Source organism: Anopheles arabiensis, chromosome 2 (genome assembly GCF_016920715.1).
Source record: "Anopheles arabiensis isolate DONGOLA chromosome 2, AaraD3, whole genome shotgun sequence".
NCBI classification, from domain to species: domain Eukaryota; kingdom Metazoa; phylum Arthropoda; class Insecta; order Diptera; family Culicidae; genus Anopheles; species Anopheles arabiensis.
In genome coordinates, this window is record NC_053517.1 from 75,853,491 (window position 1) to 75,868,518 (window position 15,028).

Here is a 15,028-nt window from a genome sequence, read left to right on the forward strand (position 1 = left end):
GTATACATTGGCTTCGATATCTTATCGCTTCTGTCCATCAAAAAAAAAAAACAAGCTCCAGATGATTGGTCCAGGATGATTCTTTGTCTAAGGTGTCGCGGCATATCGCGATTGTGTTTTGCCCCAAAAAACTAGCACGGCACGCGCGCGTTCGCAATTGTGTTTCCAAATCCTGTTGCGATCTTGTGTGCCCCATATGTCATTGGGGCTTGTCTGGGCTAATTAAGATAGCGTCCCTCTCCGTTTCTCCCTTTATCGCCCGGGCGCTTCATCTCCGGTACGCAACATCGTCGTAAACCCAGGTGGTGTGGCGTAACAGGAATCTTACTTGACGGGGTTGTTTTTCTTGATAAAGGCGACTGACTCGTCGGCGATAAGATTTGCGCGTAGATTTGCGTACTCTAGGTGCTCTTATTAGGTTAAACAAAAATACTATTATCGGCCGCCCACTGTCAATCGGAGGCGACGGAGCGGACGAATGAATTGTTTTGTTTGCTGGATCACACCGCCCCCCCCCGCCGGACCTGCCGTGGCATTTGCGAACTCCATTCTTTTCACCATATGTGCGCTTATCAAACTTCCAGTGGGACTTCCGAAGATAACGCCCTTTTTAGCAATCTCAGGTTTGAGATGTTTTGCGAGCAGATGAAGGAAGAAGATCACACAGGATCGCTTCGTTTTGAACTGAGCGTTTTTAACGGTGGACAGCATAATTTAATTCGTTTTTCCACTCTTTACATAACTGATAGCTGGGCAGATAACAGCCTGGTAACGGATGCAATTTGTTCGGTCTTTCCTCCCCCGTTTTGTTCTTAGCGCTGGAACGCCGCGACGGCCCGCTTGTTGCATTCTACGCATCAGCCTACTATGTGCCTTCGCGAAGATACTAGCAACGGTCATTGAGTGTTCGCACAAAGCCATCTCCGCGATGTGATGACACGTCGGCCCTTATCTAGCAGGCCGCTCTGATCACACTGTTATTAGATAAGGTCCTGCCGGTGGTGACGTACGGATAACGAGGGCTCTGTTGTTGTCGCGAATGCCTGCAAAAATCACCCACTTCGAGCGAGGGTACGTGTAGGTGGTAGTGGTCGTATTGTTTTATCTGATCAGATCAACAAGCCCCTGGGGACGGGTGCTGGGTATAAAACCGTGCTCCTTGGAGATGTGAAATCTTTGACTTGATAGTTCTCGACCGAGCCTATACGAGATACATTGCCGTGTCGTCTACCGCGAACAAATCTCTGGCCACACAAACGCCCACCCACACGAGAGGCTCGTTACAAGAAAGTGAATCGAAACCTGTCGCACCGAGCACTAGCAGCAAAAGAAACTTTCCATTTCTACGGTGTCAACGGTGTTCTAGTCGATCTCCTTCTGGTTCCTGCGATGGATCTCTTCCTGTTGTGATTGTTGCTGACTGTTGTGTGTCAATGTTTTCGAAACCGAACCACAACCTTATTTCCACGGAGTTGGTCGTCGTGTTGCGAAAGAGTCGAAAGTTACGAGCAGATCCTTAAAAGTACCGCCTAGTAGCACTTTACCACCTTACCACACAAAAAAAAAACACCGGAAGTATTCACTCTCTGATGGCTAAGAGCAACCACAATCAATTAGGATGCTACGTCATGATCGGTAAGTAAACGACATCGATATGAAATGTTTCGAAGAAGCGGTGTACCCCCGTCACAGGGGCCTATTTTTATTTTACAAAACGGCCATAAAAAGCCCACCTTGCCACCAGAGCTTCGCCCCCATCTTCCCGGCAAAGAAGGGCAATCACGTACACCATCATCCGTACCAGCTCCGATGAGTTTGCTGTTCCTCGGGCACATTTTTGGCACAACAAACTCATCGGTCCTTACGCTAGACGGTTTTGTGTGGTTTTATCTGGTGTAGTACACCTTAAGCTAGAAGCGTTTCCCGAATACGCATTTGCTTATCGCTGCATTAAGCTCGGTTTGGCCTGCCATAAGATAAGGTGGTCGCTGCTGGCGCAAAAAATCGAATCCATGCTTTCGCCGTGCCCTTGCTGACGGTGTTTTTTCATTCGCATTTTAGCACTTTTCGTGGCCGGAAAGGTGCAGTGCCTACCGGACCGAGCGGAACCAGCGGGACAGCTGACGACGGTCCCGGAGCGGGTCGATGGATCGACGGAATCCACTACAGACGACGTTGCTGCCACGGTCACCGAAGACGATCTCTACTTAGTAGGTAAGTGCATCGCTACCAAAACAGAGACACACGCACACAGCCCGGTTCGAGACGTTAATGGTCCTTTTCCATCCTGCAGATACCACCACCACCACGCAGCAGAGCATCAAAACGACGACACATGATCGGGTCCTGTTTACCGATACGCCTGTCATGGACGCTATTACGATCGTATGGTACCTGGCCACCTTTATCGCACTGATATCGTTCTTCCTGGTGATGGCCTGTGCCGATCACAACCGCTGCCGGTCGCGCAAACCATCGTCCAGCGAGCTGACTCCACCGCCGACACCGGCCCCCTCCTACCATCACTTTGCACCGCCCAGCTACGATTCGCTCGTGTTCGAGAAGGATAACGACAGCATATTCATCATCCCGTACGATACTCGCATCGATGGTGCCCATCACGCACGGAGCGTTGACGATCTGGCCAGCAATCTGGAGTACATCATCGAAACACCGACGACGACGACGGTACGGCAAGCACGATCGCCCAGCCTGCGGTCAGTGCGTGTTAGTGATATTAGCGAAGGAAGTGACGCAGTGCCGGCGGTGATTGCAGTATCCAGCACGCCCGCAGTTCAAGAGCATGACGCTACCGACCGGTGCTACGTCACCGTGCTGTGAAGGTCGTGCGCCAATCGACAAACGGGCTCTAAAGTGGACAAATATCGTGGCTGGTTGATTGGTTCAAGTGTGTGCAGCAGGGTGTGCCGATTGATTCGAGCCCCAATCGGTTACTACGTAATGCCTGACGCAATGATTCAGTACAATGATGATAGGCTTGTTTGCCCAACGTGGGGAAATATGGTGCAGTGATAGAGGAAAAGGAGTGTAATCGGCAGCTCGTAAGCTTCCGGGTCACTGCAGGAAGGCTTGCGGTTTACACGCGGTGCTACTGTTGCTGCCCATGACAATATCGAGCCCTTATATCGAGATACACTATACAGTAAGGTAGTGTAAGCGCGAATCAACTCGATCGATAGTTATTAACGGCAACGGGCTTTAGTGATAAATTGTTATCAAACGTGATGGTTCGCGAGTGCAGTGAGGGTTCTCAGAATCTATGAATTTGTAAATATTTACTAGCTTTGTAAGGTAATGTTTATGGACGTTTGAAATATATAGAATATGTACTTTTTTAAAAACGAACCATTGGTTTACTCTTTTTCTGTAACATGTGTTTTTTCGTAACTAGTTCAGTAATGTCGTCAACATTGATTTTCATCTGTTTACGCGGTTTTAATTTGGCTGATAAAAAGCCACCATTTTATGATACGTCATTGAGTCACGTTTGTTATCGCTACGTGGTACGAAAATGGGCATGCAGTTGCTTCTGGAAAAGGATTACCAACCATTCAGGACTTTCCTGCCGCTTTGAAACTATCACCCAACGATAGCTGACAGAAGAGAATGAATGGACGAATAATCTAAATACTTTATTTTGATAACGTGCGGTGTTTTTTTTTTATCCAAGCTCTTATCGCGCTTGAATTGAGCCGCTATCTTTGCTGCATAATAGATTCCTTGAAGTCAACGTACCAAAACACACCACGGCTGAGTGGGAAAAGCAACACGGGTGATCAATCCTTTTTCAAATGGGCTAAAAAAACATGATAGGATGCTGCAAAACAATGCGAAATCCGGTGAAGGACAATAGATTATTCCGGTTTTCTGAGCAGTGCCTATTGATGACCAAGCTTGCTCCAATTCTAGCACACTTTAAATGGGTCTTTGTTTTACTGGTCATTCCATGGACAACGGGCAAGCGATCTTAGCGACAGAAGTGGATTCCTAGCCTAGAGCAGGTCCTAGCCATTACTGGATTTTACCGCTCGCTATCTGTCTGTCCGTTGGGCACCCATTGTCTATACTTGATGAGGACAACCGAGATAAACTGCAAGGGAATACCGTAGCAAGTAATCGCTATTAACATGGAAGATGTCACATAGAAGCGGCTAGATGGTGAAAGTTCTAGTTGAATCTGCAGGTATATGCAGGTATTGCCGTCAGAAAGGTAGGGGGTTTGGAACAAAAATGAGCAAATTACTGACTAAGATGATATCTGGCAGCATTTAGCTAAGATCAAGTCATAGAATTTCTAGAATCTATGATCTGGATCGTCAGTCAGTCACACGTAGGCCTTTCTGAAGTATTGAGCGAGAAGTTGTATGAGAAATTCTAATTCAGAGCCTAATCCACCCCTGACCATCCTCCAGAAGAATGACCTGCATCGCTAAGCTTCATATTAAATTTGAAGGATCCAAGAGAAGACTATTTTTTGGGTGCAATGTCTTATGGGTAAGATCTTGACGAAAACTCACCCATCATCCTACCAACCGATCAAATGATCCTGACTGAACAAGTTCCAAGTATTTACAAGTTCCGGGGCTGAGAGCACAACATGCGTTTGCCTTTACGGCCGATTTTGGAGACGTACAGATACTTCTTCTTTGGCTCAACAACCGATGTCGGTCAAGGCCTGCCTGTACCCACTTGAGGGCTTGGCTTGCAGTGACTAATTGATTCCGCCCCATAGCAAGATAGTCATTCCATAGCGTATAGGGAAACAGTTCATTCGAGGCTTGAACCCATGACGAACATTTTGTTAAGTCGTTCGATGTGACATCTGTAGGACAATACCGGCCCGTACAGATTGCCTGGCTTTATTTTATCAAATTAAACAAGAAAGAGAACAAAAGTAAGTTGTTGGTAAAACATCAATGGTAAATATAATGTTACGTACTTTGAAGCTGCTTTAAGGGTCGTGAGTTGCTTACGGCAGCGCTCCTGCATTTTGGCTACATGGGTCTACCAATTTCTATCACTCTGTAGCAGAATAATCTTTTAAATATTCAATAAAACTTATCAACTCTTTTACACTCGCTTACAATAATTATTTAAGTAATCCGAAAAGGGAAACGCAAATAAAATATTATCAAATGCCATTTGCGATGTCCGATGAATTGACGCGTCGCCCTTTGTGCGTAAACAATAACCAGCCAAAAACAATGTAAACGGCAGGGCCGTCAAACTGCTATGCAGTGCGCATGTCTATGTTTTATTTGATAATCAACAGTGTTGATTTCATTCATTTGCATGTTTTTGTTATGTCCTAAATGTATAATTTAGAAAAATGTATTTTTACTTACATAAAATCAAAATATACATCCAACGATTGTTTCTAACTTCCTTAAAATATTAAATCTCTTTCCTGCACATCCCATTCCAATTTGACACCTCTGGCTCGGTCGGTTCGATCATCCACGCATCGCCATCGTCTCTTGGTGCGCGTGCGAAATGCGCCTCGCATTTTAGTGTTGAGCTTGGAAGGAAAAGTTCCAGATGGTTTGACGTTCGCGCTGCGTGTTGTTGTTCGCGTCCTCCGTCCGCTCGCTGGTTCGATCGCTGTTGCGTCCGGAGCGATATCACTGAAGAGGTAAAAGGAAGCGCCATTGCGCTCGGGTCACACTCTGTGCCTGAACACCCTCGCGTGTGCGTGTGCTGCCGTATCCCGGTCACGGGTCCAATATGACCGATCATTGCTGCTGCCGCTGTGGCTAGGGATGCTGCCGTGGTCAAGTGTAGTGCTGTGTAGGCGCATCGCAACCTAGCGACAAACAAGCAGGGAGGGGAAAGCGAGCAGCGAGGAAGGGGCAGTAGAGCATTGCCCAGTAAAACCAAAGTGCGTTCCGGTCGCTCGGTGTGCCTCTGTGCGAAGCGGAGAACCGTTAGTTGTGAAGAAGAGTGAAGATCTCTGTGCCGTGTTGGTGGTGTCGTTGTGTATGTGTGTGTAGGTGTGTGTGTGTTTGTGTGCGCGGTGTGTGTGTGTGCTCGTTTTCTCGTCTCCGATTTTCCCTCGCGATTAATGTGCGCGCGTGTTGCTGGCAAACCAACGACGAACACACCAACAACCAGCATCACGACACACGGGCAACAGCTGGAGCTGAGCGAAGATATACATCATAAACATAAAGAAGAAGAGCAAAAGGAGAGAAAAAAAAACAGACGGAAAATGATCTTCCTCCCGCGGGCGACAACGTCGTCCCTGCTGCAGTGGTGGTGTATTTTTATACTCTACTACACACAGCGCATCGATTGTGCATCGTTCTTCTCAAGTAAGTTGTGCAATAGGCTACGAAGAATGTCGGACAGATTCCAAAACCAAAAAAAAAACATCATCTCACAAGCGCGACCACAACGCCACGCGAGGGACGCTGCCAGGCGTTCGTGACGTTTGTGTGTGTGTATGTATGTGTGTTGCATTTATGTTTAGACCATCTTTTCCATCGCTCTGCAATCGACATGGAAAAAGGCCGATGGGGATATATCACCACCAACTAAGGCGAGGAGGACCGTGTCTCTCTAAGCAAGGCCGGAGAGCACCGAACACATGGAACGAACTGGAACGTTACTTCCACCAGACACACAAACACACCCTGGACCGGATTCGTTTTCGTTAGAGTAGCTTCCCCCTTGTTAACGTTGACTCACAACACATCTTACGCGCACAGCTTGACGAGCGTGTGGGAATCGCATTTCATTAAAGAAAGTATTTCCCCAGGCCAGGAAGCGTTGCAGCAGATGAATCATGAATCATTGCGGTCACTTTGGGAGATTGCTGTGACTCAAAAAGATTGCCGCAATTATATCCCAACTGCTTCGAGGTAGGCGACGAGCGTCACGTAGGCTTTAACCTCGACGGTGGTGAAGAACCTTCACCGTTACCATCGAAACCACCGGGGCCGGAGTAAACAGTTGCTGATCGTAAGCGGGTTTTTTTTTCGATCGGTTGTTGATCGGTCCAAAATCGCCGAGTGCCGCCTGCCGCCCGCCTGTTTACATGGGCAATGGCCGGCCGTCTGTTTGCGTTAGTTTTTATTTACACTTTAGAAAAGTATGGCTAATGATGATCGCTTAAAAATCGATCGAAACGGTTCCATCTCTCGGGGCTAACGGACGAACAGCGGGTCCAACGTTGTGGGAAACGATAAAAGGAAGTAAAAATAACGGACTCAGCTCAAATGTACAATAGCACGAGTTAGTTTTGGAATTCGTATTTCAAACAGGTTTGAATTTGTGTTCGAATCAGCTTTTTTCTTATGGTACAAGATTATAAACATCATTCGTTTGCCAAGCCTCCAGCTCATTGATAGCTAGGCTTTTGACAGGTCTAGAAGCATCCACCACACAAAAATGCGTCTTTTTTTTTTTTCATTTTGCTTATGTTTATTCATGATCTTTTTCAATCATTCGCTTTTTAGCGCTTTTTCGCGAACACCACCACCACCTGCAAGACCGTTGACGGCGGCAACAACGCGTTATCGCGGAAGTATTGTTCAGTTTGTTTTATTTCACCATCCCAGCCTCCCGCGCAATACCACCACAGCAACAACAGCGGCTCTGTCGAGTGAGCCGCTGCCCGGTTGAAATTCATGTCCAAATCCAATTCGAAATTCGTTACGATCGACGACGTGCCTTAACGTGGCGTAGCGTTATGTCCCAAAGCCGTCGAGTGCGGGCGCGCCTAAAACCGTTTTAGATTTAGCCAAAAAAGAGACAATCGGTTAAGAAACCCTAATTCAATCGGTCGATGCAAAATTTAAAACCACAAAACACCGGATGGCGGGTTGTGGGAAGTGGCGCAAAAGCGGTTGAGCAATAGTGGCTGAAGTTAGCACATTTTAAACCCCCTTCAGTGCGGTTGCTTGTGCTTTGTTATAAAGTGTGTAAGTAATTGATTTTTATTAGCAAGACACACCCAACAGTAAACGCGTGTCTAATGGATCAATTACGTGACCGCGATGCCACACGTTCTTTCAAGATCAAACATTGCCCCCTTGGTACGTCGTTTCCGTGCGGTACGGTAAATTGGTAAAAACAAGAGAACAATTAAAATTAAATTAACACAAACCATTCCAGCAGCAGGTGTTGCTGTCTGGGCGCACATCAAACCAGACAAAAATTCGCCATCTCACTCCGGAAGTAGATCGATTTTAAGAGGCAATAATACAACAACGATCCGGGGATCCACGAGCCACTTCAGTTTGGCGGCGGCGGCAGTTGGTGAAATAATCACAACCTGTAAGGCCAACATTGCATCAGCGCCGCGTGATTGCACTCGTGGGATGCGCGTACGGCTGGAAGTGTGTTGGTGTGTGTGTGTGTTTGTTTCTTACCGCTTTCGAACGTCTTCAAGATCAATAGCTATTGACACGATCCGAACGAGACCTGCCCGTTGATACGAGCACGGGGCACACACCTCACCGGGGTATGTGTTTCGCTGTCTATGGCGGACACACTCTGCCCGCTCTACACCACCTCGATCCGACGATCGTGCGAAGGATCGAAACCGCTCGCCGGTATCTGGTTGTGAGCTGATACCGGCCGAGCAGAGAGGCGCCTGACCCAAACATCGCTGGCCATGCTGCCAGCGCAGGCAGGCCACAACAGCGTAAATTGATACAGGTCATTTTGAGTAACCTTCGCATAATTGATGGCATTGCTGCGGGGAACATTGAAAGCAATCGGAGCAATACAACACACACACAGAGACACACATCCAGCACATGGATAACTGATGTGCAGAGCAGAGTATCAAGATCGAAGTATCGGCAGTCTTCTTTATTGCCTCCTACACCGACAAAACTGCCCGTAATGCACCCAAGAGTGTGGTATGAGCATTAGAAGAAGATGAAAAAAAAACTGTAACGAAGAAACGTTTGTTTTGTTCCACTTTGCTGTCGAATGTCGAACACCACACGTGCCCCAGCATTTAGGCTAATTAATGCAAAACAAAAAACGGGCTGCACCCCAACACCGTATGCGTATGAGATAAAATAATTTAAGAAAGTAACCTTCTCCACTGCCGTTCAACACCCCTTTTAACGGCCCCCAATGCCTTAATGCTATGGTGTGTTTTTGCCTTGTGAGCGACAGTCGACTGTCGATCCCGAAAGAAAGAGCGCTCGCTCGGGATTGGGCGGGAAGCGTTGACCACGTAATTCGCTTTCAGGATCGTCCCCGGCTAATGTCGCATGTCCTCGTACGGGGCACGATGGAGGACACTTTTTATGTGGGCCTGTTGTGTCTGGGGATTTTGCTGAATAACTGCGTTAGTTACAGCGATGGTTGAATAACTTGCTTTCATTGACACTTTCTTTGCGTTTAATGATAAGTGTGTCGTGATTGTTTTTTCTTTCCTGTTACTCGTAATAGGGTTTGTTAAATTTACCTTGGATTTCAGTCTCTTCTGAACTTCTGTCTATGGTGCTTGGAGCCTTTTAAAGGTTACGTGAACATGCTCAAATGATACATAACAATCTTAGTACTGTCCTAGTGTGGTGTGTGCTGGCGCATTGAAGTGTACGCAAGCATTGGCAATGTCTTTTTTTAGTGCACTTTTTGTCCATTATTTTGACTTAATTTCCAAGATTCCATATTTTTAGATACGCTTGATTTGCACTGCTCCATCTAGTTTGTGACAATCTGTATTTTATTTTTCATGGCTCTATCTCCGGGATTGCTTTCGTTCATAGATCAAAAGACTATGTGAAACTAAAATAGGGTTTCGTGCAATACTTTAGCAATTTAGCCGTTTCTTAGTAAACCCATTCACAAGCAATTAAAATAATGAACAATAAAAGGTTTAAAATAGTAATTTGGAAAAGAGTTTGAAATGAATGTTTTTATCATTCCACATCGTGTTGACAAGTTGACTTTAATCACAACTTGTTCGAATATCATAATTTGGCCATAATGTACGATTTCGGACAATTCATTCTTTTTGACTATTGAGGTGTTCTTTGAAGCGTACCCACGACTCCGATCCGACTCCGTATATTGTTAGTCTGATTCCAACTCCGGCAAAATCCGAACCTCTAGTTCCGCCCGAAGTCGTCCAGAGTCATCCGGAGTCGCCCAATGTCACCCGGAGTCGTTGAAAGACGGGATCATCCGGAGTCTTCTGGAGTTAGTCCGAAGTCGTCCAGAGTCGTCTGAAGTCGTCGGGAGTCGGCTGGAGTTGCCCGGAGTCGACCGGAGTCGGAGTCTTACCGGAGTCAGAGTCATATCGGAGTCGGAGTCGGAGTCGACCGGAATCGGTCGGAGTCAACAGGAGCCGTCCGGTGCAATGTGACGACTCCAGACTACTCTGGACGACTTCGGACTAACTCCGGAAGACTCCAGATGACTCCGACTCCTATAGACTCAGGACGGCTTCGGGCGATTCCGGACGCTTCCGAACGACCTACCTTCCGGAATCGGTTCGGAAATGATCGGAGTCAGATCGGAGCCGACTCCACAATTTTGTCAACTTTGCCCATTACTATTTTTGACTGACGGTCTTTTTGACTTACTGTACAAAGGGGCGTTCCCATTGTACAGTCGTCAACTCGTACGACTTAACTACCTGCCCGTCATGGGTTCAACCCTCGTATGCATCGTCTTCTCGTAGTAAGGACTTGACTTATCCGGCTACGTGGTACTGAATACAGTCTCGAAAGCCCGTATAGGCCGGCCATGTCCCCGTGGGACGATTACGCCAAATAGAAGAAGAAGACTTACGGTTTTACAGAACTCATATCGGCAGAATTAGATTTTTTTTATTATTTATCGGTAGCTTCAGAAGGACCGTTTACCATTTCAATTTATTGAGCAACTGTATATAAAAACTGAGGGTCGTCCCGTGGTACAGTCGTCAACTCGAACGACTCAATAACATGCCCGTCATGGGTTCAAGCCTAGAATGGACCGTTCCCCCGTAGCAAGGATTGACTTATCCGGCTTGCGTGGTAACGAATTAAGTCTCGAAAGCCTGTATATGGCCGGCTTGTCTGCGTAGCACGTTCCACCAAATAATAAGATATAAAAACTGATTCAACTAAATTTGGTTGTCAATTGTTACTTGCGTATTTACAGACACGTCGCTAAACTTAAATGGTTACTAAAGGATACAGGGAAGAAAACGACTTTATTGCTATTTATCAAATAATACTATATTGTTAAACGTACAATGTGGATTTTTTTCGAATTAAGCTTTTTAAATATGTTTAAAAAAAGATGCATCTTTCAAGAAATAAGGTAATAAGCTGAAATGCTATATGAAATGCATAGATAAAGAAAGAGAGGACAATTTCTATGAACTGACAGACGAATTCAAAAATGTGTCTTGCAATTGACAGTAGCATATAGGATGAATTTAAAAGTACGAAATGTGTAAAAAAAACGTCAAAAGCATTGTATCGTCGATAAAAATTGATTTTATTCAGCTAGAAACTGCCTAGCCACATTGTTTCTGCGTACAAACTTAAAGCTCGCATATAAATTCAACAATTTTATCGAACATGCTCGAAACCCAACTACAGTGTCTTTGTTTATCGTTCCTTCCCTATTCCCTCTATACCTCTCTGCCTCTCTCTCTTTCTTTCGTTCAGGTGCCGAACCGACGGGTGCGGGTCTACCATCGCTGTGCGGGGAGAGCGGCGAGACGAGCGAACAGCAGTACGTCAGCGATAAGGGTGCCGCGTCCAGCCTGCTGCTAGCCCTGCGCCCCGAGCATGGCAAGGCGTCGTCATCGTCGGCCACTTCCTGCAAGCGCCAGTTCCGGGCCCCCGACGCGTACAACTTCTTCGTGCGCATGCAGCGCGTACCGGGGCAGGGGCCCCGCAGCACGGCCAGCAGAAAGTACAACGGCAACAAGTCCAGCAACAGCACGCATAGCTGCCCGCTCACCATCGTACGTATGTGTGCGGCGCGTGACGACACGCCCGCTCGTCTTTGCAGCGGAACCTGTTCTTGGCATGGCCGTTTGGTTGAAAGGTCCACAAGTCTGGGTGTGTGTGTGTGTGGGTGTGTTACGTTGTTGGATGTACATTCTTTTCGAGTGCGTTTGTTCTATCGCATTGCGATGAGCAGCAGCAGCAACAGCAGCAGCACATACGCACCGCTCGAAACGATCCGCCCAACCACGACCGCACGAGCACATGTCAGTTTGTGGCTCCCTGCTCACCCAGCCTAGCCAAGGGCAACGATGCGCAACAAATAGCTCGCACACTAGCTCACCCGCACGCCCGTGCGCGGTCATGGCTGCGGGAGTGGTGCTAATTAGTTCTAGCGAAAAATGGTTCAAAACCTCTCTCCCAATTGATCTAACTGAACTTGCTGAACTATATTGTTTCCCCATGTGTTGCTTCCCTGGTTGTTGTTTTTTCACAGTCGCAATCGGCCAACGGTGAGGTGTTGCCCTCGTGGCGCCTGGATCCCTGCCTGCTGGAGACGGCTGCCACGCAGGAAGAACCGATGCGGCTGCTGCAGGGCAAGCTGAACATAGTCTGGAACCACGACGGCAATGCGCCCAACTATCGCCTCCAGATCACGGTCGTCGGGCAGGGTGCGGTTTGCCTCGAGCGGGACAAGCACTCCTGTCTGGAGTACGTCGGCATGCCGCTGCTGTGCATTGCCCGGGAGCTGGTGTGTGACGGGCTGCCCAACTGTCCACCGATCGGTAGCGAGGTCAGCGACGAGAACGAGGCGATGTGTGTCAAACATCGACAGCAGGAATATTCGGTAAGTTTCGGATCGCTCTTAGCTGTACTGCCATTGGGCAAATTCAGATTCTTCGCTTACTGTAGCATTTTTCACAATGAACCGTTCTCAACTGAGTAATGTACCTACCACCCTTCCCTTGGTCAGGGACAAGCCATTAATCAATGAGCCGCAGTCTGTCTCGCGACGATCACTTTATAGCAGGCATAATTCAACGTTTTAATTCTCTCTAGCCCGGGGCCCTTCCGTTTCGCTGACGCTTGTGTTAAATCATGCCATAAACCACACCCGGAAGTGGTACGGATTCGTTTCCTTTTTTCCTCCCGTTTTGCTTTTCTGTTGCACTCCAGATAAAAGTGTGTCATGCATTGTTAGTTCCTTTTCATTTGTCCCAATTTTTGGTTGCGTTGGTTTCTTTTATTATTTTTGGAAGATATGGTCACAGACGTCGCCGCGCTTCTCGGTGTTTTTTTTTCTTGGTGCTTCCTTTTTATCGCTTTTTAAGACAGACATGAATTTTCTTTCCACCCACCACGCGCGAGTGCATCGTAGAAAATATGTCACTCAGCAAATTTAAATGGCGCTCACATTCCTCACCCACAGCGCGGGCAACATCTTACTTTCGAAACTGTAAAAGTAGAGCGCACATGTTTGAGCTGACACTGACGTTCTTATATCTCTCTCACTCTCTTTTGCAGGAAAATCCTGTCCAATCCGTGTTTCGGCAGTACATCCAAAACACGATCAAGTCATTCTTCGGCGGCGAACCAAAAGAGCTACCGTCGAAAGGGGCAGCCTTCGGCGAGGTGGACATTGCGCTCGAGCAAAAGTTTGGTGCCACGTACCCGCCGGCAGTGCCCGTTTCCCCGGTGCCGCCGGTGACCGAGCCGGCGGTGGTGCCGCCCAAAAAGCACCACAGCCGCATGACCGGCCTGTCAAAATATGGCCCGTGGGGTTATCTGTTTCTCGGCATGCTCATATGCGGTGGCGCGCTACTAATTTGCGGTCTCTGGGGTAAGCTGCTGCTGCGGTTTTGCAGAGTGCATTTTTCTTTGTGTTTACAGTTTTTTGTTAATGCGTTCAATCCTTCCGCACAGAATGCTGCTGCCGATCTCACAAGCCCGAGCACAGCCCGGACGATTCGCTTCCCGATCAGGTGCCCTCGTTTCTGCAAACCTCGTCCCCGGCGGACGGCGGTACGCCCGGACGCCATGGAATGACCGGCGGCGACGGTGGTACCTCACCCGCCAGCCACAATCTACCTCAGTACGGCGAGCTGGACCCACCGCCCGCCTACTCGGTGCTGTTTCCCACCCAGAAACCGTCCGACGGTAGCGACGGTCTGCCGGTAGTGACGATTACCACCACCGAGCCAGCCGCACAAACCAATAGTCCTAGCATTAGCAACGGTAGCAATAGCAATAGCCACATTACTAGCATTGCGGAACAGTCGCCGATGGCAGAAAGAGGCGGAGGAAGAGGAGAAGGAAGAGGGGAGGCGTTGGTGGTTGCCTCCGACACTTCCCCGACGCTCCCCGTTTCGCCGTCTGCCCCTTCCTTAGTCGTTTAGTAGTAGTTAAGGCATAACCAATGAATAGTTGAGAAGGGCATGGTAAATTGTGTAAAGAGCTACGGCAGCGAGATATTAAGTAAGAGCGTGCTTTTGTGTTAGTGAGGACATTTGGAGAGATTTCGAGACCGAAGGAGAGAAAGATTATCTTAATCCGGCAGTATTTTGCGTGGCATGCGTCGTCCGTGTGTATAAGCTTGCGAGGATAGGTTTTCTTTCTCCGTTTCTTTTTTTTAATTCATTTTGCCTCATTAAGCTACAGACAAGAAGAACAAAAAAACAAACTCACGCACAAACACAGAATCATTTTTAGACAGTAAGCAGAATGTTGTCCGATGAAAGGCTGAACCAACTTCTTCCTGAACTAATTTTTTTACTACCAAAAACGTAACAATGAAAGACAAGCAGGAAAACGTGGTTGACTAAATGTGTGTACGTGTGTGCATAGTTGTATTGTTGCCGCAGGTACAGTGCGCGCTACAAGGCAGCAAACGAGCAACACATTGCGGATGGGGCGTGCGCGTTCGTTCGTGCTGTGAATTGCGGTTGAGAATGGAATTGGGACCAAAACGACGAAACATGTTAGTGAAACCAAATCGATATATCTATACATTAATCACAACAACAAAAAACAATCAAACAAAAACCAACGACGATCAAGCATTTCACCATGACACACGACGACGCTTTTGGGGGAGA

General features: G+C 47.5%; 2 protein-coding genes across 2 annotated transcripts; both read left to right on the plus strand.

Annotated features, from left to right (window-relative positions):
- The first annotated feature begins 40 nt into the window (after positions 1–40).
- On the plus strand, positions 41–3,366 carry LOC120894794. The gene is made up of 3 exons (XM_040297618.1): positions 41–1,635; positions 2,062–2,214; positions 2,294–3,366. Exons 1-3 carry the CDS (start codon positions 1,590–1,592, stop codon positions 2,839–2,841), a joined length of 747 nt encoding a protein of 248 aa, XP_040153552.1. The 5' UTR covers positions 41–1,589; the 3' UTR covers positions 2,842–3,366.
- Positions 3,367–5,483: 2,117 nt separating this feature from the next.
- LOC120900768 lies at positions 5,484–14,961 on the plus strand. Its single transcript, XM_040308221.1, has 5 exons — positions 5,484–6,332; positions 11,649–11,950; positions 12,430–12,780; positions 13,458–13,773; positions 13,857–14,961. Exons 1-5 carry the CDS (start codon positions 6,083–6,085, stop codon positions 14,327–14,329), a joined length of 1,692 nt encoding a protein of 563 aa, XP_040164155.1. The 5' UTR covers positions 5,484–6,082; the 3' UTR covers positions 14,330–14,961.
- The last annotated feature ends 67 nt before the right edge of the window (positions 14,962–15,028 follow it).

Excerpts from the sequence above, each read along its gene's own strand:
- LOC120894794 (XM_040297618.1), top strand. The coding sequence starts at position 1,590 with ATGGCTAAGAGCAACCACAATCAATTAGGATGCTACGTCATGATCG. Across the intron at positions 1,636-2,061 it reads AGGATGCTACGTCATGATCG|CACTTTTCGTGGCCGGAAAG; the intron begins GTAAGTAAACGA and ends TTCGCATTTTAG. Across the intron at positions 2,215-2,293 it reads AGACGATCTCTACTTAGTAG|ATACCACCACCACCACGCAG; the intron begins GTAAGTGCATCG and ends TCCATCCTGCAG.
- LOC120900768 (XM_040308221.1), top strand. The coding sequence starts at position 6,083 with ATGTGCGCGCGTGTTGCTGGCAAACCAACGACGAACACACCAACAACC. Across the intron at positions 6,333-11,648 it reads TTGTGCATCGTTCTTCTCAA|GTGCCGAACCGACGGGTGCG; the intron begins GTAAGTTGTGCA and ends TCTTTCGTTCAG. Across the intron at positions 13,774-13,856 it reads ACTAATTTGCGGTCTCTGGG|AATGCTGCTGCCGATCTCAC; the intron begins GTAAGCTGCTGC and ends CCTTCCGCACAG.